Source organism: Telopea speciosissima, chromosome 8, assembly GCF_018873765.1.
Source record: "Telopea speciosissima isolate NSW1024214 ecotype Mountain lineage chromosome 8, Tspe_v1, whole genome shotgun sequence".
Taxonomy (NCBI): domain Eukaryota; kingdom Viridiplantae; phylum Streptophyta; class Magnoliopsida; order Proteales; family Proteaceae; genus Telopea; species Telopea speciosissima.
This window is the reverse complement of record NC_057923.1, coordinates 26,804,998-26,828,857: the sequence shown is the minus strand read 5'-3', so window position 1 is coordinate 26,828,857 and position 23,860 is coordinate 26,804,998. Positions and strand designations below refer to the sequence as shown.

Sequence of the window (23,860 nt, the reverse complement as noted above, 5' to 3'; positions counted from 1 at the left end):
GTGTATCGCTGCTGAACATGGACATGGCATGTGTCCACTCTAGCTGTGGATAATAGCCACTGAGTTTCTTATGATGGATGACACGTGGAGTATTCTTATGAAACCACCAAGAACTTACAAATCTAGATTTCTGGACTCACTGACAGTAGAGCCAGAAAAGCAAACGAACTCCAACGCCCACAAGTCCAAACGACAGTACGTGACCCACTATCCATTTTTTTTTTGGGTTTTTGGTCAAGCGTGACCCAATATCCATTGTGGATTTTATAAACTTAATTTGATTTTTGCGCAGATCTCGAATATAAAAAGGATCTAACGGTAATGGGTATGTGTAGGTTGTAGGCTCTACAGATCTACTATCTTAATAGTCTAATCGGAGACTCCGGAACCCGAGACCGTAAAAGAAGATCGATCATTCGATTGGCTGTTGTGAAACGCTACCCACGTGGGAATCACCGAAAGGTTAAACCTGCATCTTCGTCTCTTTCCTTTTTATCAGTTCTCTCTTTGAGCTCTTTCTCTGTTTCACTTCTCGCATCTCCTCAGTCGTCAAGAAAACCTTGCCCAAGGCCAAAGGGTTTCAACTTCAATTGGAGGGTGTAGCTTCACAAGGTCTCTTTCTTCACCAGTGTGTCTCTGCAATACTTTGTAATGTGTCATATGCAAACTGTTGGGTATACATAGTGAAGCACTGCAAAGCATTCTCAAGTTCTAACTCTAGCCAAAACCCCCGTTCCTATTCAATTCTTATCTTTAAAGTAAATCCCTAAAAATTGAGAGTTCATTTCCTCTTCATTCAGTTGATCCAAGCTGTTTCTCTGCGTCTACTTACAAAACCACTTTGTGGAGTTAGGTTATTGTGTGATACAGAATGTAAGTGGTTGTAAGCAAATGGAGGGAAGTAAATGTGTTGGGCAGAATGGCAGCTCCAGTGAGAATCGGCCGCCGAATCCTCTCGCTGGAGTTTACCGTCAGTGTTTCAATAGCGCTCATGTCGCGTCGCCCTGCATGAAAACACTTGTTCGTCACCCATCTCTCGTAAGTCCCTTGCTAGTTTTTCTTTTCTTTTCTTGTCGTTCTTGTTTTTTAAATTCTAATTACTGGGTTTCCGACTCTCGTTTCTTCCCCACTTCTTTAGTTTGAGGAGGGATTCTATAGTTCCAAAATATGCTGGGTATGTATTATGTTTGGTGATCAAATGAATCATGAATGTGTATGTCTTCCATTCTAGGAAAAATAGAAGTAGAGGAGAAAATTTGAGTTTTTGGTGTTCGTATTTTCAGCTATTTTTGACCGTCTTGAGTTCTCTGAAGATGTAAAACATGGTGACGTTAATTGTAGTTCATAGTGGGTTAAAATAAGCAAATGAACCGATGGAAATAAATTCCTGTCATTTGCTTAGTTTGTGAGCTACTAGATTGGCTTGTTTATTTATTTATTTTTTCTTTATCCATCTTTTTATTGTAGATGTTCATTGTTGTTTAAGGGGTTTTACCCCCTTTTCTCTGGTGTTATGTTATATGTTACAGTTGCTTGGTCATTGATTCTTTGTGAATGAGAAATGTAGAGAGTGTTAGAAAAACAACGCAACAGAATGGCGATTTTGCAGAAGAAAACAAAGAGAAAGAGAAATCAAGCACACAAGACAACGATTTTACGTGGTTCACCCCCAAGAAGAAAGGCTACATCCATGACCAAGCAATAGTCCGAATCTTCTATTTCTGTGAAGAAAATACAAACCTCCTCACACATCTCTCAAAGAGATAACCACAATATATAGGAATCCTAACCCACTATAGTACAAAACTGCCCCCAGAAACTCACCCGGTCTGGTCCGAACCAACATAGGACGAAATACATATCAAATCGAAGCTCTTGACGAGCTCTTTTTGGCCTTTTATGCGAGTTTCGAATGTGAAGCAGCACGCTGAAGATTCACCACAGTACTTTCTGGATTAGAACTGAGATCAAGCTTCACCAAATAACAGAGAGGAGTCTGGAAAAATGGAAATGTACCGCATTATGGCTTGTGGATTGTTTAATCCATGCATGTGGAGTTGGTATTAAGTTTTATTTTTGGGTATGATTTCATTCAGAACCACTCAATTACTCCTTTCGTTTGAGTTATTATTCTTCTTTGCTCCCACCGTCGGCCTTTTTTTGGAAGGAAGGCTTTGTTGAAATTCCTTGTTTATGGCCTCAATGGCCTGCTTTGGTTTTACTCCTGTTTCATTTTCTAGAAGTTTGGGTTGGTCAACATTGGATTGCCCAACCTGTTGGTGGATCCGGCTGTCTCTAATCTACATCTGAATGGGATCCAATTTCTAATGCAATCCCTTTAACCATCGAAGATATTGTTAGTTTCTTATGGACAATCATTATTTTTCATGATATCTATATGAAGATGTTTAAAACATTCATAAAATCTTCAATTTTAACTACTGTCAGAAGTGATTGCATATGATCTTTATGTATTGCAAGTGAAGCATGCTAACTTGTTATTATCTGTTAAAAAATTTCATGTAGAGCAAGGTGTTAGAGTTGTTAGAATATTTTGTACAAGGGTAGTTCTGTCATTATCTTGTTATAAGACATGAATAAATTGTATTTCTTCTTTCTTTTTCTTATTTCCATTTCCCTCCCTAGGGAGGTCTGTGTAATTTATAGAAGTTAATTAATGAAGCTAATATGTGTGTTGAGAATCACTCAACACACATAATCGATTTCTCTCAACTCTTCTTTCTCTTTTTCTCTTCTTCTTCCTTCTTCTTCCTCTTGTTGTTAGATCTTGTTCCTTCACTAGAATCAACCCCCATCTAGTTTCTAACTTGGTATCAGAGCAGATTTGAGAGTCGACCAACCTCAACTGCTCTCTTCACCTCTCTTTGGAATCCTAGAAAGCTAGAGGGTTCCAATAGAGGCCATACTATGTAAAGTATTTCACGTAGAATACTTAGTTCTAATCTTCAATCCAATGCTTAATGGAAGGAGTTGAAAGGCTGTAGAAGTCGTTTGAAGCCATTAGAGGGTAAAACTAGATTATCGCCAGCTTTTCCCCTCTCAGCTCTATTTCTGCCTCTTTTCTGCTTGGTTTGCTATGACACCAAGCCCATTTGGATTGCCCAAGGGTCTTTTTTAAGCCCCCAAGAGCTCGGTTGGTAAGGAGGAATGGTTAAAGAGCATTGCTCTCTTTTATGCTGCTATACAGGTACCGCCAGATGCCTTTTTTCCTCTCTGTTTGAAGTTTTTTTGTATGTTACGTGTTGAATGTCTACTGTGAGTTGAAGAGTTATACTATTTAAGTGTCTTTGGTTGTTATGGAATAAAGTTGTGATGTACATGAAGTGTTTGCTTTTATCAAGGATTTATTCTCTGTTTGTGCTGCTGAGACTTCTTGGGCAGCGTATTTGCTCTCTGTTTGCTGAATTACTTACTTGTGTTTGGGTAGAGTTTACTCCCCATTTGTGCAGGACACTATTCTGATTTGTTGAGTATGTCTACCATGTCTGGGAATGATTCTGAGGTCAGTGGACTAACTCCTACAAGTGGTTTCCCCACTATGGCTTCCTTTAATAACCCCAACACCTAAATCTCTGTTGTGAAGTTGGACCCAACCAACTACTTGGACTGGTCTCGTTCTGTGAAGATGTCCCTGAGAAGTAGGGGAAAGTTGGGGTACATTACTGGCTTTATTAAGGAGCCTGCTACTACTGATCCAGGATATCTGAAATGGGAGACTGAGAACTCCACAGTTATGACTTGGTTGGTTTTCTTCACGAAACTTGAGATAAGTACAAGATTTATGGGCAAGGAGCCTGCAAAGGATATGTGGGATAGTATCACCAGGACCTTTGACCGAGTTGGTGACTGTGCATAGGTCTACCAAATCCACAAAAAAGTCACCAATATGAAACAGGGTGATAGGAGCATCTCTGACTACTACAATACTGTTATCAGCCTGTGGCAGGACTATGATCACTATAGGTACCTTCGATTGTCCAAGTTTGAAGATGAAATTAAGGTCTATAAGAACCAGGAAATTGAAAGGATCTTCTCTCTACTTGGTGGGCTCAATCCAGAGTATAAGCCCATTCGTCTGCAGATCTTAGGGAGATCTCCCTTTCCATCTTTGGATGAAGTTTGTAGTTACTTGCAAAGTGAGGAAACTAGGAGAGCAACCATGGATACTACACCATCAATGGAGCGATCTGCTCTTGTTTCTAGTTACCACCACTAGAGAAGTGGGGGGAAAGGCCAAGGGCCAACTCATGGAGATCACCGTGAGAAATTTAAATGTGATCACTGTGGAAAATTGGGGCACACTAAGGACAGGTGTTAGGTTCTTCATGGGCAGCCCCCTGGTATGCGTGGTGGATCACCTGGTGCCTGTGGTGGTAGGCGAGGAGGAGCTAGGGCCCACTCTGTGATCTGAGTCTGAGACATCTGGACCCCAGTTTGCTCCTGATTCTCTTTCACAAGATGATATTGTAGCTTTCTGTCAGTTGATTTCACAACTTGGCCACTCCTTTACTAGTTCTATTCTGCCTCAGCATTGCAGGTCTCGTTTGCACCTTCTATTGCTCATACTTAGATCATTGACTTTGGAGCCTCCGACCACATGACTGGTTTGTCACAGTATTATGATTCCTATTCCATTTGCTCTGGCCAGGACAAGGTGAGGGTTGCTGATGATTCCCTTTCTTCTGTCTCTGGTAAGGGTAATGTGAGGGTTACTCCTTCTATTTCTCTTGAGTCTGTTCTTCATGTCCTTGATTTTGCTACTAACCTACTATCCATGAGTCATCTAACCAAATCCTTAAATTGTTTTGTTACTTTCTTTCCTTCTTATTGTCTTTTTTAGGATTTGGAGACAAAGAGAGTTATTGGCAGTGGGCGTGAGGAAGGACTCTATCTACTTGAACCACGATTACCTGGTTCATCTACTGCTACAACTTATGTTTGCGGTTGGAGTAACCATAGTACTTAGGAGTCTATGATGCTTTGGTATCAACGTTTGGGTCATCCCTCTTTTATTGTTATGAGGAGATAGTTACTCCATTTGTTTACTTCTTTTTCTTCTTATGTTTTTCAGTATGAATCATGTATTTTTGCTAAACATTGTCGAACATCTTATCCTTATCATGGTAATAGATCTACTGTAGCTTTTTCTCTTGTTCATTCTGATGTTTGGGGCCTTCTCTCACTACTTCTTTGTCTGGATTTCGTTACTTTGTTTCGTTTGTTGATGACTATTCTAGGTCTACTTAGACTGTTTTGTTGAAACAAAAAAGTGATGTTTATGATGCTTTCAAGTTTTTATCAATTTATCAGTACTCAGTTTGGTACTTGAATTCAAATTGTTAGGTCTGACAAGGGGGTGAGTACATGTATGGGGGCGTCTTTATTGATAATGGCATCATCCATCAACTGGCATGTATTGACACTCCTCAATAAAATGGGATGGCTGAGAGAAAAAACTGCCACTTGTTGGAAATCACCAGGAGTCTTCTCTTTGGTATGCATGCGTTTAAGACTTTTTGGTCTGATGCACTTCTTATTGCTACCTTCCTTATTAACCGGATGCCATCTCCACTCTTTGGCTCCAAATCTCCTTTGGCACTTCTTTGTCCTCAATCCTCAGTTTTCTCCTTTCCACCAAAAGTGTTTGGTTGTGTTTGTTATGTTCATGTCAACAAATCAGCATGCACCAAGCTTGACCTCAAAGCCCTCAAGTGCATCTTCTTGGGCTACACTGATTTAACAAAGGTATAAATGCTACCACCCTCCTTCCCGAAGGCGACCTCTCTTGAAAGATGTCACCTTCTTTGAGTCTATTCCCTTTTTTCTTCTCCTCAGCATCCTCTTCAGGGGGAGAGCATTACTAGAAGTGAACAGGATGCTGATGTCATTCCTTTTTTTTTTTTTTAATCTCCCTTGCCTACTACTACTTCCCCATTCCTATTTGATATTGGAAAATACAAAGAAGTGGATGTTCTTGATGTTGATGCTAGTGGTGATGGTGATGCTAGCAGGGAAAAAGTGCACAAGGAGAAATAGTTGCTTGTATTCAAAAGAAGTGAATGCTTGAAGGGAAAAGGAAAGCAGCCCTGCCAAAAGCCCTCTTTGGATCCACATCCTCAATCTCATCCTCCCCAGTCATGTAATACTTCTTCTCCTGAGTTAGATCTTCCCATTGCTATGAGAAAGAGGAAGAGAGCCTGTACTAATCCCATAACCCAGTTTGTCTCCTATGATTCTATATCTTCTACAGGTATTGCTTTCTCCGTTGCCTTTGCTTCTTCCTCCATTCCCAAAAATGTCACAGAGGTCTTATCCGATCTAAAATGGATGCAAGCAATGTCTGAGTAAATGATGGTTCTAGAGAAGAATGGTACTTGAACATTGGTTGATCTTCCCAGGAGGAGAATTCCAGTTGCGTACAGATGGTACAGTAGAAAGATATAAAGCTCGGCTGGTTTGAAAAGGGTACAATCAAGTGTGTGACATTGACTACCAAGAGACTTTTGCCCTTGTAGCCAAACATAACTCAATCAGGGTTCTTCTCTTAGTGGTAGCTAATAAAGATTGGTTATTGTACCAATTAGATGTGAAGAGTGCATTTCTTCATGGAGACTTAGCAGAAGAAGTACATATGCAGCCCCCACCTGGTTTTAAGTGTCCCTCAGCCAAAGGGAAAGTGTGTCTCTTGAAGAAAGCTCTCTATAGCCTCAAGCAGTCTCCTAAGGCTTGGTTTGAGAGATTTAGACAAGCCATCCTAAAGAATAGGTATCACCAGAGTCAAGCTGACCACACTTTGTTTATCAAGAGAGAAAATAGTATGGTCACAGCTCTCATTGTTTATGTTGATGATATTGTAGTAACTGGGGATGATGCTGCTGAGATAAACAAATTGAAGTCTTATCTGACTAAACAGTTTGAGATCAAAGGCCTTGGACTCTTGAAATACTTCTTGGGTATTGAAGTATCTAGATCAAGGAAAGACATCAATAACTGCCAGAGGAAATTTGTCTTCGACCTTCTGGAAGAGACACGAATGCTGGGTGCAACCTCCCCGATTGATCCGAATCATAAGCTTGGTGATGAATGTGGTTCTCCTCTTATAGATGCAGGCAAGTATCAAAGATTAGTTGGAAAACTAATCTATCTCTCCTTGACTCGACCAGACATCACTTATGCAGTTGGAGTGGTGAATTAGTTCATGCATGCTCCCAGGAGTGGACATCTGGATGCGGTTTATCGTATCATTAGGTACTTGAAATCCTCCCCAAGAAAGGGTCTTCTATTTGCCAGGCATGACCATTTGAAGATAGAAGGTTACACAAACGCTGATTGGGCTGGTTCAGTCTCTAACAGGTGATCTACTTCTGGGTACTGCACTTTTGTGGGTGATAATCTAGTTACCTGGAGGAGCAAGAAACAACCAGTTGTAGCTAGATCCAGTGCGGAGGCAGAGTTTAGAGGCATCGCTCATTGAGTATGTGAACTTATATGGCTGAAGAGACTACTTCAAGACTTGAGTTTTGACATTGAAGGACCTATGAGACTTTATTGTGACAACAAAGCTGCTATAAGTATTGCCCACAATCCGGTTCAACATGATCGAACCAAACACATTGAAGTTGACTGACACTTCATCAAAGAGAAGTTGGATTCTGGTTGCAATTGTACTCCTTTTGTGAAGACAGGTGATCAAGTAGTAGATATCTTCACCAAGGGTCTCATTCCTGGTCTATTTAGTACCTTATTGTGCAAGCAGGGAATGTATGACATTTATTCTCTAGCTTGAGGGGGAGTGTTAGAGTTGTTAGAATATTTTGTATAAGGGTAGTTCTGTCACTGTCTTGTTATAAGACTTGCCTAAATTGTATTTCTTCTTTCTTTTTCTTATTTCCATTTCCCTCCCTAGGAAGGTCTGTGTAATTTATAGAAGTTAATTAATGATGCTAATATGTGTGTTGAGAATCACTCAACACACATAATCAATTTCTCTCAACTCTTCTTTCTCTTTCTCTCTTCTTCTTCCTTCTTCACTTCTCCTTCTTCTTCGCCTTGTTGTTAGATCTTGTTCTTTCACTAGAATCAACCCCCATCTAGTTTCTAACTCAAGGGCGTAAGGCCTGGCTACTAAGGATTTTGGCAGATTTAGTATAAAGCCAAGGAAGATACAGATTGGTTCTCTCTCTCTCTCTAAATTTTACTAGAATCTACATATGCATTATGTAGTCCTATTTGAAGGACTCTTAAATGCAAATCCATATGATAACAGTATTACTGAGAAGGGACATCTGATGCTAATACTAAGCTTTGCATTTCGTAGTTTCTGTCGAGATAGAGGCAATATCTGTTCATCTTCCTTATAGTGATAATGATCTTGCTGAGCCATTGTCAAGTGAAATTTTGTATTGCAAGTCTTTGAATCAATATACAAATCACTTGTTTCTGATCCTATGCCTTTTGGGTTGACCTAGTAACCATTGTATAAGGAGTGCCAATCTTGGCTTGGAAGCATGGATGAACAGAATGTTTAGAAATAAACTTCATATTTTGTGGACCATTCCTATAATTATAGGAGCAACCCATTATTCATTTATCAGTTGATGCACACTTCCTATTCACTCTCTTTTCCATGTATTACCGTTAGACCTTCCCATGAGGTGAAGACTGGTGGAAAAATGGATCATGATTTCTTGTTATGGAAATAGAAGGCATTAGAATTTTTTTTTGTTACATTTGGAAAATCTTTGATGTCATCAGTGTGGTTCTCTGGCAGACAACAAGGTACAAAGGTGCTTAAGGGTAGGAAGGATAAAATCAGAAATGAATGCATTTGAGGTGATTTCACGAGGAATCAGTAGCTTTGAGTGCAATCATTTTCTTATTTGCATGTTAAGTTGTTAATTCAATAAGTTCTACTAAGTTCTCTAGCCTGAGAGCCCGTGCTATATAAAACTGCATGCTGGGTCCAGGACTTGACTGGCCGGGCTTAAACCCACTATCACACATTCACACCTTAATTCACTAATCATTCTGTGAAATGAATTGTTTTGGCTTGAGCTTTAGATTGAATCACCATGATAAGTGGACTTTGTGCTTGTAAGATTGAAATTCCAAGAATGCCTTGCAATTGATTCAATGCAAAGATAATAGCAAATTGCCTTTGACCAGTTGTTGGGAATCCTTTTGGTATGGCAGTTTGTTTTCATGTAAATGAACACATGCACAAGAAACTGTAGCTGCCAGATTCATGTTTAATTATTGCAAGGCAGCCAAGCTGTGGCTGAAGTATTTTGTGGCACCCCTTCTGTTACCGTTTTCTGGTTTTGTCTTTTCCCTCTTTGGAGTCATCCATCCTTGTCTGTTGGAGCTGCATTGCCCTTCCATTCTTTTATGCTATTCACTTAAGTGAATCTTGTATCAACCTTCTCTTGTGTCTACCTTATTTTCTTTTATCTTGTCACTTCACCTTTCCTTCCTAGCATATGATGCATTTTCTGGTGTACATCCATCCCACTTCTCAATTTCTTGAGCTTGGTTTCTTCATTTTTTTTTTTTGGGGTGCCACAGCTGTTGCCTATTTCTGCTTTTGACAACTGCTGTGACAGTATCAGAATAAGAGAACCAGTAAACAAGAGAAGAGAGATTGAGGAAGAAGAGAAAAGAGGCTGCTAGAGAGTTTAATAACCAATAGCAGCCTCCCCCTTTCCAATCTTATTTATAGAAAGAAACATAGTACACAGGCAGCTTTCCTATTCAGAATAGGAAAGCACAAAAGAAAGAAAACTAAACTGACAAACTCCTAGTACAACTAGGAAAGCAAAACTAAAAGAGACAAGCATAGTCCACGATAGAGGGACTCCCTCTATCATGGTTTACATAATTACACCTACGGTTTAACACTCCCCCTCAAGCTAGAGCATACAAACCACCCATGCCCAGCTTGGAACAGCCCTTCCGGAATGCTGGACTGAACAAAGACTTAGTGAACAAGTTGCCAAGCTGATCAATAGAGGAGACGAATGGAGTAACCAGAAGTTTCTTCATGACTGCATCCCGCACAAAGTGACAGTCAACTTCAATGTGTTTGTTCGTTCGTGGAACACTGGATTGCTAGCAATATAGATTGTAGCTTGATTATCACATAAAATCTTCATAGGAGAAGTAACTGGAAACCACAATTCTTGGAGTAATGACTTCAATCACATAAGTTCAATGGCAGTATGAGCCATAGTTCTATAATCCTCTTCGGCACTAGACCTAGCCACAGTTGTTTGTTTCTTATTGTGCCAAGTGACTAGGTTACCTCCAATAAAGGTACAATATCCAGTAGTGGACCTTCTATCGCTGGTAGAACCAGCCTAGTTAGAATCAGAGAACTCTACCAGATCAACTCTCTGATGAGATTTATAAATAAGCCCTTTTCCTGGAGCTCCTTTAAGATATCTTAGGATCTGCATCCCAATGAGATCTCTTGGGTGATTGCATACACTGATTGATGATCCCAACAACAAAGGATATGTCTAGCCTAGTAACGGTCAAATAAATAAGCTTATCCACCAGTCTCTTATACTGATGCTTATCCTCAAGAACTTCACCATCATTAGTACCAAGCTTCTGGTGAGGGTCCATAAGAGTGTCAACAGGGTTGGAAGCAAGCATACCTGTTTCAGATAAAAGATCTTTCCTCTGTGACAGACTGATTCCTATCATACTACGTAGGACCTCAATTCCAAGGAAGTACCTGAGAGGACCCAAGCCCTTCATCTGAAAATGCTGATGTATATAGATTTTATTGTCGCAATCTCTGATACATCATTCCTAGAGATAATTGTATCATCCATATAACACTGGGAAAAGCCACAATGAGTAACAGTATTGCTGAATTTGTCAAACCAAGCGCTAGGGGATTGCTTCAACCAATAGATAGCCTTATGTAGCTTGCATGCTCTAGTAGAATTCTCCCTTGAGCAACATATTCAAGAGGTTGCTCCATGTAAACTTCCTCCTGTAGGTCACCATAGAGGAAGGCATTTTTAATATCCATTTGATAGAGGGGGCAGTCCAAATTGAATGTTAGAGATATGAGAACACAAACAGAATTCAAACGGGCAATAGGAGAAAACGTCTCAAAATAATCAACCCCATATGTCTAAGTGTACCCTTTTGCAATAAGCCTGGCCTTAAAACATTCAACAGTACCATCGGGATTATACTTGATGGTGTACACCCAATGACACTTCACAAGGTCCTTACCAGGGGGTAAATCCACCAAAGTCCATGTTACCCTAGACACCATTCAACTTGATATTGGTGATCTTTATGTGGACATTGTCCACAGGAGCCTTAGCTTCAGCCATCATACAAACTGATAGTATAGGAATTAGAGAGGCATTCATCGAGTAGTCCACAGTCAGTGGAATAGTATAGATCTTGATTTAGTTGAAGAAATCAGAAGTAGCAGAATAATGATGCTCAATCAACCAGTTTAACCAATAGTAGAGTCACAATTGATAGGAAGAAGCAGCTTATATTGATAATAACCAGTAGCCGATAGAGACAACACCTAAATTTGGGTGAATTCAAATCTTAGTACAATAGCAGATCTGATTGAGCTGAAATAGTGATTTAAGGAGAGCCTGATACTGGGGAATAAGTTCCCAAAATCTCAACCAAATTGAATCGTTAGATTAAAAGTAATTACAAGAAGAAGAGATCTGAAACTAGCCCTAAAAATAGACCATCCGCTGGTCACTTGGAGAAGACAGATTGCAGAACATCTGACCATTTAAAACCTCTGAAAATTGGATCGAGTCTACCTTATAGGCCAAATAACCCTTAAAATATGAGAAGCATCAGATGGCTGATAAGAACTTCAGATCTCAGAAGCTCCAGAAAATTCAACCTCAGGCTTCATAAACTTGAAAATTGATCTTCAAAAAATCATATTCTTCATAACCTGCAGTGTAGAAATAGAAGCGTGCCCTAGGTTAAGTCATGTTTGTCAATAACTAGGGCAACTTGAACCAGATAGGCAGCTTATGGTAGCTGCAATCAAGGATCGAAGGTTGTTTATGAGAGAACTATCAAACCAGGATTTGAAAAGGAAGATTTATTGTTGTATTGCTCTGATACCATGTGACAATATCAGAATAAGTGAACCAGTAAACAAGAGAAGAGATATTGAGGAAGAAGAGAAAGGAGGCTGCTAGAGAGTTTAACAACTGATAGCAGCCTCCCCCTTTTCAATCTTATTTATAGAAAGAAACATAGTACACAGGCAGCTTTCCTATTCAGACTAGGAAAGAACAAAAGAAAGAAAACTAAACTAACAAACTCCTAGTACAACTACTAAAGCAAAACTAAAAGAGACAAGCATAGTCCACGATAGAGGGACTCTTTACATAATTACACTCATAGTTGTCAAAGCGCCGCCAAGGCACCTTGGTCGCCTAGTTGGCGTCGCGTTGATTTTGACCCTCTCCAATGCCTTGGGTTGCCTAGATGCTGTGATTGCACCCAAAGTTTAACAGCTTCTATTTGGGTTCCTATTTGGTATCCTTTATCAAACTAAGAGTTGGATCAGAAAAGCATTAGAGCATTTTTGTACGAGTACAAGGAACAAGATTTAATCATCACTTTTATCCATTTAACTTCTTTAACAAGATTGTTATTAAACTGTTGCTGTTCTTACAAGAAAGCACTCATGTATTTATTTTTTCAGATTTTACTTGTCTTGTCTTTATGTGGCTTGAGGTGGTGACCATAGCTTTAGCAGGTGAAAATGACATCAGATGACTCCATTGGGCTTGCACTAAGTGATCATTGTGAAACTGAGTTTATCCCAATTGTTCGCTCAGGAGGTTGGGCTGACATTGGCTTTCGGCAGAGCATGGAGGATGCTTATATATGTGTTGACAATTTTACACAAGTATATGGGCTCAAGAGTTTCTGTGAAGGGCCCAGTGCCTTCTATGGGGTATGTCTCTAGACATTATTATTCAAATATGTCGAAATGCTCTCCCTTATTATAAGTCTAGCACTCTCATAATGTTGGCTGTAAGCCTGTAACTGTGGTCTAACTGTGCCCTAGCCGTACACTTGCTGAACCTGCAAGTGAATTGGACAATCATGCCAGCTTGGTTATCTCCTACCTGGAAAGTTGGTCCAGTTCGATGATCATGTGTCTGGGGCACAGAATTAGGCTATATGTGGTGTGGTTTTAATGGTTTCTGTGGAGTGGACCTCAGCTGTTCTCTAACTTAAATTACTTTTGTGAGACAAAGTAACTCCCATCATCTTGACGCGATGTAACATGCCATGAGAAATGCGGAGAAAGTAAGAGTAACCATTAGGCTTTTCAGCTGAGAAGCCTGAAATTACAAGAAATTCGCTGAATGATCTGGACATTGCTAAAAGAAAATTTAGAAATGATATTTGCATGCTGAAGAATATATATTTTGATATAGATTGTAGTATAGGACCTTTTTCCAAGTCACTTTTTATTATTCTTTGTTTTGCTCAGGTCTTTGATGGACATGGAGGAAAGCATGCTGCCGAATTTGCTTGCAACAATTTGCCAAGGTTCATCGTAGAGGATGTAGACTTTCCAAGGGAGATTGATAGAGCCGTTGCTTCTGCATTTCTTCACACGGACACTGCACTTGCGGAGGCTTGTTCCATGGACAATGCTCTTGCTTCTGGAACGACTGCACTGGCAACTCTTGTTCTTGGGAGGTTAGGGCCTTTCTGCTCCAAATAATATTTACCAGTGTGCTTTTATCTAATTCATTTAATTTTTTTTATTTCATTATTTTCTGGATGACCGACATCCATAAACTGTGGCCAATAGCAATTACCTCTTTGATATGGTGGAGGCTAGATGCAGATATCTTTATTTTCTCTATTTTCCGGGCCCTGCTTTGTCTGATTATTTTGATTGTCTAATAGTATCCCAATTTTAATGTAAGACTAGAACCAGAATAGGTCCAATCCCAGGCAGGATCAAATAGAAAACCTCCAGCATCTTACGAGAAAGAGGCATAAACCGTATATCTCAGAGACGTTGTATTTCTTTGGGTCGGTAGTAATGGAATGGTTTCATTATCTAAAACAAAGAACATTTCCCACCAAAAGATCAGTCCAATAATACCAGAACAATGAGATCTCAAATTGGTAACCACAAGTGAACAAGAAAACTAAATAATAGAATCCTTCAATTCAGTGATCTGTTGAAGCTGCAATTGAAGTTGAATAATCTCTTGAAGAATTAAGTTGAACTTCCCCAATAGAAGAAACCGATGCAATGATCTTGATGTAGTAATCTTCAAGAAATGATGTGACAATCAGTTGAAAAATCCCAAAAGCTTGTAGCACTCTTGAACTCGATTTGACTGAAACTAGGGTTTGGAATCAAGAACCGATGGAAGGGGATGGGGGGGAAGGTTGGGTTGGCTATCTCAGCCTGGGAATCTCACCCATCCTATCTCAGGATTTTCACAAAGGCGCAAGCCAATATTCATTAATCAAATTCGTGTACAATGCTGGCCTCCCTTACAGACTTATATAGAAGACTCAAAAATAGACTTAGACACTAAAAAGGAAAGGCCTAAGTCTATTCTTAACTAATAAGGTATCCTAAATTGACTAGGAAAGTGAAATAATAAAGAAAGTAGACTCAAAATAGGGCTCTAACTAAACCAATGAAGTAAATCCCATTATCCTACTTTCTACCCATATTTTAGGTTATTAAATTGGCCAATTACGAAGTAAACCCATTGGGATCAAAGTCCCAATACATATATGACCCAACTCAAAGCTTATTTTCAATAAAATAGACCCTTTAGGTGACTTATCTACATCAGATTTATTGCAATGCATGTAGTTTTTGAGACTTGACCTGGCTCGTTTTGTCGTCGAAATGAGTGAGTTGACAGCTGACACTTAAATGTCCACATATCTGTCTTGAAAGATTCGATAAGCTCATACTGATTAAATGGACTTGGCTGAGTGATATAACTCAAAATGAAAGTGCAAAATAAGATGGAAAATGAAAGGGGGTTTTATTGCACAATGAGGAACAAAGTACATGATAACAAAGGTCAGAAAGGACCGCTTAAATCAAGGGTCATAGAGTACCACTTAACTCTGGGGTTGCTCACTCTTCCAAGCGTGCGATTCACTCACCAAGAGGACCTCAAACTCACCAGTTAAAACCATTCGACACTTGCCATCACCCCCCAAACAAAAAAAAAGGTCAAAGGCTGGTCCAGTTTCCAAACACTATTGGAAGTTCCCATTTCCCAATGGTTCCATTTGGTTGCAAGGGATATTAAAGGAAGGGAAGTGAAATTTTCAAACTTAAGAAGGAAGTTTTTATAATCACTATCCCATGTGATTGTATAAACTGCATAAAATTTAATTTCCCTTTCAACCAAAGGGAGCCTACATGTTTCTGTCCTTGGAAATTTTTTTTTTTAATAGATCTTCAAAAGTAACAACTGTGTGTGTGTGTGATAGATATTCAAAAGTAACAATTTAGTGATATGATAGGTCACTTAAGTGCCTAAGTCCTGATAGAGTATTTAGATCCATTGTTGTTCCTTGCAGACTGTGCCACCAAATTCAGTGCAGTCACAGAATTTGTTGCGTTCTGGTATGATTTCTTACTTGTACTAAATAGCATGTGTGGGGTCCCCATTCCTGACCAATCTTTGTTAGTGCTTTGGTAACACTGGTCAAATTCAGTTTAGAGCTTATTTGATGTTGTTATAGCTCTGTATCCCTGTCAAGAACTCATGATGATAGATTAGCATATATGCATGGTCTGGTGGGGATGGGGCAAACCTACAGGGTGTGATGGATTAGCATATACGCCTGGTATGGTGAGGGGGATGGGGCAAATCTTGAGGGTTGCTACCCAATATTGTGTCCCTGATCAAATTCACCCTGATAGTCCTACAGATTACAGAATGTTCTCACCTATTTGCACGCCTGATGTTTATGGCTTGAAAATGCACCTTCGAAGGTTAAAACTTTTGTAAGGTTTTGTGTGTGATAAGCACCAAGAGACTTAATTGTTTACTAAACAACGTCACCTAGACAATTCTCATCAATGGATGCTTCTGAACCACCTAGTATTCCCCATGACTACATGTAGTGCTGTCAACAGCTGATCTAGATTGTATTGCTTGAGCTTGCCTTGTTTGATCTCGTCCTTCTGGTTGGAAATATGGGATTGGTCAACCCCAACTTATTTAGCATAACCAGCTAAATTGAAAAACTCCCTTAAATTGGGATAGTTATCTCCTCTAATGATGGCAATGGGTCAAATTTTCTGATGTATCTAAAAAGTGGAACTTTCATATCAGATATTCACTTGACTTTTGATTCCCCACTTTGCCCTCCATATCATGTTATTTTTTTTTTTTTTTGGATGAATAAAAATAATAGTCACGACTCCATAGTACTGCCCCAAGGTGGTTTGAACTCATGATCTCTTGTTTGAAGAGTTTGCCTTTTGCCAACTGAGCTGACCCCCTGGGGTTATCCATATCATGTTATTAACCCCTCTGAAATGATTGTTTCTGCATTTTTCTTTTAATCTTGCAATACCAATGCCAAAAGCCACAAAAATATCTAAATATGGTACATGGGATCCACACACAACCCTCTTGACAATTCTAGGCCCAGCCTAAAACAGGGTTCGAAAACTCGGGTTTCGGAGCCATCTCGGCCCAGCCTAAAACCGAGTCGAGTCGAGATCTTGGCGAGTTTTTGTAATTTTTTTTTTCCAACTTGGAACCCCATCTCAGTAGGTTTTAGACCTCTTTTGGGTCTGAAAGTTGGTATTCAGCCCATTTTAGGCCATTTAAACACAATGGCATTATTAGATTTTGCAAAAACAAAGTCCAAATAGAACTTTTACATCGGACCCTAAGTTGGTAGGTGACGACATACTAAAATACCATACTCTATACATTAATGACATAATTTAGTAATAGAAAGCTAGCAAAACATTCAATTAGTAGTAAAACAACTTAATAAGCATTACAAATGTTAAAGTGATACATCAAATTACTTAAGTTTAACAATGTTACGAGTTATTACTATCATCACATAAAATGAGATTGAATCACATATTCATTCCCCACTTGTCCCATAGTCTTCCCATGATATATTGTTGCTCCATTGTTGCATATGGTTCTTCACAGCATATAAGAGTTGTCATCCACATATAGCAAGGCCCCTATCCTAGGGTATAGCTTTTGCCATGTGGCGTGAGACGGTTGCCATGAAGTGTGAGATCCACTGCTTCTGCTACTGTCATATTGTGGTATGTATGGGACTGGGAATGTGGGCCCAATGCCAGACCCAGTGCTTTGATAGTCATACTCATGTGTTGACTTGCCAAACTGACCATAGGCACTATATTCAGAACCGGTGCTCTCCTGGCCATAATCATAGTGATGATGAGGCTGAGATGAATGCCACGACTGATGCTCACTACTAGTATCCATACTCATGCTTCCAAAACTTGCTATCATGGTGTTCATACTCGTGTCATCATGCTGAGGTTGGTTATGTTTGCGACCCGTCCTCTTGTACGTTTTTCTGTGGCCACCATGGTCTTGATCTTGTGTGGCATGTGTAAACTGAGACTCACCTGTGAAACGCACAGGGTCCTCCTGCGTTCCCACTTCATACTGGTATTGCTCGCGCATCCCCTCATGACGATCATTAGAATAACCACCACTCTGCATGCCACCACCACCACGACTACCACTAGCATCACCACCAGCAGGGTCATCACCATCACCATCACCATCATCATCATCATCATCATCAGGAGCAGTTCCTGTTGCAACCTCAAAAGGTCTCAGTGACTCTGAATGTGCACGCCCCTCTTGCGACATATAGTCGTCAACATCTGTACCAGTTACGGACGCAATGGTGGAGTCAGGCCTACCTCCAGGCTCATCCATCTCTGGTGCACCACGATCCCTCACCCACTGGAATAGGGGATCCTCATCATCATTAGAGTCCTCCTGGAATATGTTAGCTAGTTCGATGGGATCTTTGTCATTGGTCTCAAATTCTTCACGTATGTGCCTCATCCTTAATCTCATATTATAATGCACATACACCAGCTGCTTCAGTCATTGACTACCCAATCTGTTCCGCCTCTTTGAGTGTATCAATGCGAATGTATTCCAGTTGCGCTCGTACCCAGAGGATGAACAAGTTTGTGAGAGTACTTTGACTGTTAACTTGCTCAAGTTGGGTGAACTTGTACCATAAAGCACCTACCAGTCAGCTGCATTGTAAACATAGAATATTAAGAATATGTGCATTCTAAAGGGATAAAATTATAATTCAGAAATGTAATGTCATGTCACCTACCAGGGTCTGACTTTTGTCTACCCTCCACTGTAGCTTTTCGACTGAAACTTGCTGAGGCCTCTCTGAAGAATTTGATCTATTTTCATTTTAAATTTCAAACATTGTTAGAGGCATTAGTATTTGCTATTTAGTAATTACATTCCTTTACTTACTACCAAAGTGCCAAAGTCCCATACTCTCACCTCGTCATTGCAGTCAGCTTGTGTCTTGGCATTGGGCTCCAACTTCTCAATAACAATTTGAACTGCCACTAATAATTCTGTGTCTAGCCCAAGATCATGCGAGTACTGGTACTTTGGATTCAAATAGTATGCTGGTAAAGGGGAAACCACAAATATAACTTGTTAGTGACTTAATACTTATGAGTTTTGAATATGTAAATGTAAAAACTCATATAAAATGTAAAGTATGTTGAAGTGTTGAACTTACCAACTTTATGCAATGGATGACTCAAGTGCTTCTCCCACCGCTCATCAATGATGTTAATGTATGACCGAACACTTCAGGGTATTGCAGCTCGGACCATTTCCTTCATCTTCTCCAGGGCAGCATATATATGGGGCAAGGTAGGCTTCTTCTCCGTGTCATCCATCCTTAGTACTGCCACCACTGGCTCTAATATGGCAACAACTTTATGCAAGTCCTTCCAAAATTGATCACTTGCAATGGTCTGTTGTGCTGCCTTCCCTTCTTTTGTCCTAGAACCTTGCCAACCAAACCACTGTTCACTTGTAAACATAGACCTCAGACCTATCACCTTCGTCTGAAAACTCTTCAATGCAATGTAATTGGTGGCAAATCGAGTGACACCAGGGCTCACTAAATCCCCCTTGCATTTTTCCCTCATCATGGCTAAAGCATAACCATGGTTATACACAAAGTTGATCACTTGCCTTGCCCTATTGACCACACCAGCCACCAAAGCTTTTTTCCCCATATCCTTCAGCATTAAATCAATGGAATGTGCTGCACATGAATTCCAAAAGAGGCGGATCCTCTTACTCTTCTTGTTCATCAACTTCTCTCCAGCCTTCTTAAAATTAGAACTGTTATCCGTCACAATTTGGATAATGGATAACGTTCTTTGCTCCTATATCTTCCTCCACCACTTGCTTCAGTAGCTTATACAAGTATGATGCATCCTTTACATGCTTTGATGCATCGACAAACTTCAAGAATACAGTTTTCCCATTACAACTCACCATGAAATTTATGATGGACTGTCTAGTAAGTCCAGTCCAACCATCAGCCATAAGAGTAACCCCATATGTGTCCCACCTTGGCTTCAGACCCTCTATGTATTCTTTCAGCTCCTCTACCTCTTGAGGCAAATATACATTATATAACTCATATGGTGAAGGCCCCTTCCATCCTGGGCCAACCCTCCTTGCAGCATCAAGGAATGCATTATAGTATGTTCCTTGTGCTACATTAGCTGGAATGCCATTGTATAGCATGAACTTGTTGAAGGCTTTCCGTGCTTCCTCTTGTTTACTACTAAACACTTGTGGGATGGTTGGCTGGTAGGCATCTTGTTGCCTAAAGGTAGATCGATCCTGCTAAAAAATGGGATCTGGAGACCGTGCTCGTGGTCGGGCTTGGGGCCGTGGGATATCTCTTGTGCCAGTGCTTCTCCTCTTCTCATCTTCTTGCACTGGTGCAGCTGAGCCAGATCCACCAGCTGCTCTTGCTTGCTCATATGCTCTCATATTCTCAAAATGAAAACTTTGTCTACTCTCTGCCAAAGTCTGCTGGTAAATCCTCCATTCAGCTTCTGATTCAAACTCACCAGGTGTAGGCCTATATTCAGTATCATCTCCTACTCCACGGATCTCTACACCAGGCTTCTCTAGAACTGCCTCATCAAAAGCTATTTGTTGTCTTTCCCTCTCAGCTTTCTTTGTTCGTACTCCGCTCAAGTTTTGTGCCATAGCCAGTTTCACTTGGCTCGGAACATTTCGGCATGGGGCAACATCCTTACCTGTACCAGACAAATGTTGCTTTAACTTAGTTGCTCCTCCAGAATTTAGAATCTTTCCACCGTAGTTACACTTTGACTTCTTTTTGTCCTCGGACATCGGGATTCCATGTAGCCATGCTATATCCCCCATTGTATAAGAAATATCTAATTTTTTACATTGTTACATAAAAAAGCATGTATTAATAAATAGTAACTATTACAGACTTAAAGTAAAGTATTAAACACTTATGTTGAGGAAGACCTTAGGAGGTGAAAAATAACCCAATTCCATGTGCCCATGCCAATTGGACATCACCCCATATCAGTCCTTCAAAGGACTTGTTGAAATCATACAAATCTGCTGATTCGGTATACCGAATCTTAATCCGGCAATACCGGATCATAATAACTTACAGATATAAGGTCATAGAGAGCAAACGGAATGCTCTGGATTGAATCCGGCATACCGGATCAAAATTGTCCTTTCAGAGATGATCCAGCATGCCGAATCCAAACTTGTCCTTTAAATCTGAAAAATTCATTTTTTTTAATGGGTGAAAAAAAAAAAGACTCCATGAGGCTGTAGAGCATCCAAACTTGTCTAACATATATGAAAATCACATCCAAACAATAAGTATTTATCCTATTTTTTCAAATTTTTTTTTGAAAATGTTTTTTTTTTTTTCCCAGAAATTATAATAAAAAATTTAATAACCGAAAAAAAATTCGGACTCCATCAAGTGATAGATCGGCCAAAGTTGTGTAACATAACTTAAAATCACATGAATCTACCAAGGTTTCATTAATTTTTTTTGAAAAAAATAGATTTAGGGAAAATGGCTTACCTTTCAAAAATCCTTCAAAAACTTGATGAATCTTGCAAAAGTGAGCTCCAATCTTCAATTTGGCGGCAAAATCACCTTCCAAAGCTTTCAATCCATGAAAAAAATGAAGAGTGGAAGAGAGGATTTGAGAGAAGTGTAGAAGAGAGATAACAGAGGCCTCTTGACAGCACTTGCCGAGATTAGCGAGTTCTGTCGAGATGCCCCTTATATCTTTAGTTAAATGGGTACAAAACATGACCCGAGACCCGAAACCATGACCTGACCTGAGATCTCGGCGAGATATTGTAATTTTCTCACTCGATGGCCATCTCAACTCGGACTATGGAGGTGTATGAATGGGTGGCAATAGTATAGAATGGCCATTTTTTCATAAATAAAAAATTAGGATGGTGATGCGATTGGTTAAAAGGTGAAGAAGTAACATGTTGCAGCGTATAGAATGGCCATTTTGAGAAGTCAAAGAAGGTTTTTTTGTCTGAAGGTCATGAAATTTATAGCGGAAGTATTGTGGAGATAGAGAACATTTCCACCATAAGTTTTAGTAGAGGGGTTCATTGTCAGGTTTCCATCGTAATCTTAATCTTAAAGATCTAGCTTAGGATATGGGCTTTGACTTGGAGTTTGTGGCTTTAATAATTTTGGTCGATTTATACCTGATGTCACAGTCTGGGCTTAAGTGAGCTGAGCCAAGCTTTGCTTGAGGTTGGCAAATCCTTGGGAGCTGAACAGAGCTTGAGCGTGAGTGAACATGTTTCATTACCACTGTTCCATGAGTCTGAGCTGAGCTAGATAGATGTTGGTATATATTTCTTGCATCTTATCAGCTAGTTGGTATCATGGCCTGTTGCACCTCTAGGACCATCTGTAAAGTCTTATTTTCATGGTTTATACCTTTATTTGACTAATTACCTTATGGCTTTTTCAACATGTTTACATCTTGTCTGTTCTGCTTTGTGGGTTTTTCTCCAGCACTATTGATTTGCATCTTATGGCAGGTCATTGGTCGTTGCAAATGCTGGAGACTGCAGGGCAGTACTCTCCCGTCGGGGTAAAGCAATTGAAATGTCGAGGGATCACAAGCCAGTCTGCATCAAAGAGAGGAAGCGGATAGAAGCTTCAGGAGGGCATGTCTATGATGGCTACCTCAATGGGCAGCTTAATATTGCCCGTGCCCTCGGGGACTGGCACATGGAAGGACTGAAGAGTGGGGAAGGTGGACCCCTTAGTGCTGAGCCTGAGCTGATGAGTACAAACTTGACAGTGGAGGATGAATTCTTGATCATGGGTTGTGATGGGCTTTGGGATGTCTTTAGGAGCCAGAATGCAGTCGATTTTGCCAGGAAGAAGCTGCAGCAGCACAATGACCCAGTCATGTGTTGCAAGGAACTGATCGATGAGGCTTTGAAAAGGAAGAGTGGGGACAACCTAGCTGTTATAGTGGTGTGCTTCCACTCAAAGCCTCCACCAAACCTGGTTGTGCCACGCCCAAGAGTGCAGCGAAGCATATCTGCTGAGGGTCTACGAGAGTTGCAAGGCTTCTTGGATAGTTTGGGGAACTAAAGTGGTGGGGGTTAGTTTTTCCGATTGTCAGTCTTAGCTGTTCAGAGTTAGTCTTGAGGTGATCAACCAACTGTATCATATGCGGCACTAACAGATTCTTGTTTTGTTTGACTTAGATCTCAGCGTTTATTGTTCGACTCAGATTCTTAGCATTTATTTCAGTTTTTGTCAAGAACTAGCACAGATATGGATGGAGCTGACAAGCTCTACTGTCCCAAAACAATTTTTTAGGATGGAATATATTAACGTGGTAATTTCTGTTCTATGTTGCTAATTCATACTTGATTAGCTGATGCATAATGATTTGGGCTGTTCTATAGGTGGGCTGTGGGCATGTAATATTGCTTGCAAATGGAGCCCGGCGGATACTGTTCATCTATGCTCATCCATGGAAAACATTTTTTTTTGTAGAATTTTGTTGTTGGTGAGTATCTACAGAATAACCACGTAAGAAAGAGAACCATTTCAATGCTCAAGAAAACTACTCAAGGTTCTGCTTGTTTCCAGACGACTTATCCAGAAATGATGTGCAATGATCAATGGGACAAGGATTGTTCTACAGGAAATTCATCATTTCTAAGCTCTTCACTACCTTCTCGTGGATGCAAGGCTGGGCACGTCGGCGCTGTGCCCAGCCTGTGTCTGCCTCTCTCCAACCTCTATTGAAATTACCCCCCTGCCTCCCCGTTGGACACAGCCGCTAACTCTAGAAAAGCGGGCGGTATGTCCAACCCTCTCCCATGTTTAAAACATGTACTATCTGTATTTGTTGTTGCTTCTCCTTTTTTTTTTTTTTTTTTTTTTTTCATTCTCAAAATGTTTGAGAATGAGCCCCGTCTCAAATAAAGAGCCCATCGTACCAAACAATTAAAGTTTTTCAATCGTTCCTTTTTAACTATGGCTCCAATTCTCAAAAACTGAACAACTCTTATATTTTCACTCATTCAAGGGTAATTCAGGGATTTAGAATTATTGTGGGAGAAAGAGAGATGGAGGTAATCAGAAAAAACAAAAAAGAAAAAAAAGATTTGAATTGAAAAGTTTGAGTAAATATAGGGAAGTGATAATAATTTCCCCT

The 23,860-nt window shown here is 40.0% G+C and overlaps 1 protein-coding gene across 3 annotated transcripts; it reads left to right on the top strand.

Moving 5' to 3' along the window:
• Positions 1 to 667: 667 nt before the first annotated feature.
• On the top strand, positions 668 to 23,056 carry LOC122638306 (probable protein phosphatase 2C 57). Of its 3 annotated transcripts, none has more exons than XM_043831206.1 (4): positions 668 to 1,038; positions 12,794 to 12,994; positions 13,541 to 13,752; positions 22,218 to 23,056. In XM_043831206.1, the coding sequence occupies exons 1-4, from the start codon at positions 892 to 894 to the stop codon at positions 22,780 to 22,782; spliced, it is 1,125 nt and encodes a 374-aa protein (XP_043687141.1). In that variant the 5' UTR covers positions 668 to 891; the 3' UTR covers positions 22,783 to 23,056. The 3 variants fall into 3 exon arrangements, with proteins under 3 accessions (XP_043687141.1, XP_043687140.1, XP_043687142.1); XM_043831205.1 differs by having other exon boundaries at positions 12,791 to 12,994; XM_043831207.1 differs by having other exon boundaries at positions 902 to 1,038; positions 12,785 to 12,994.
• The last annotated feature ends 804 nt before the right edge of the window (positions 23,057 to 23,860 follow it).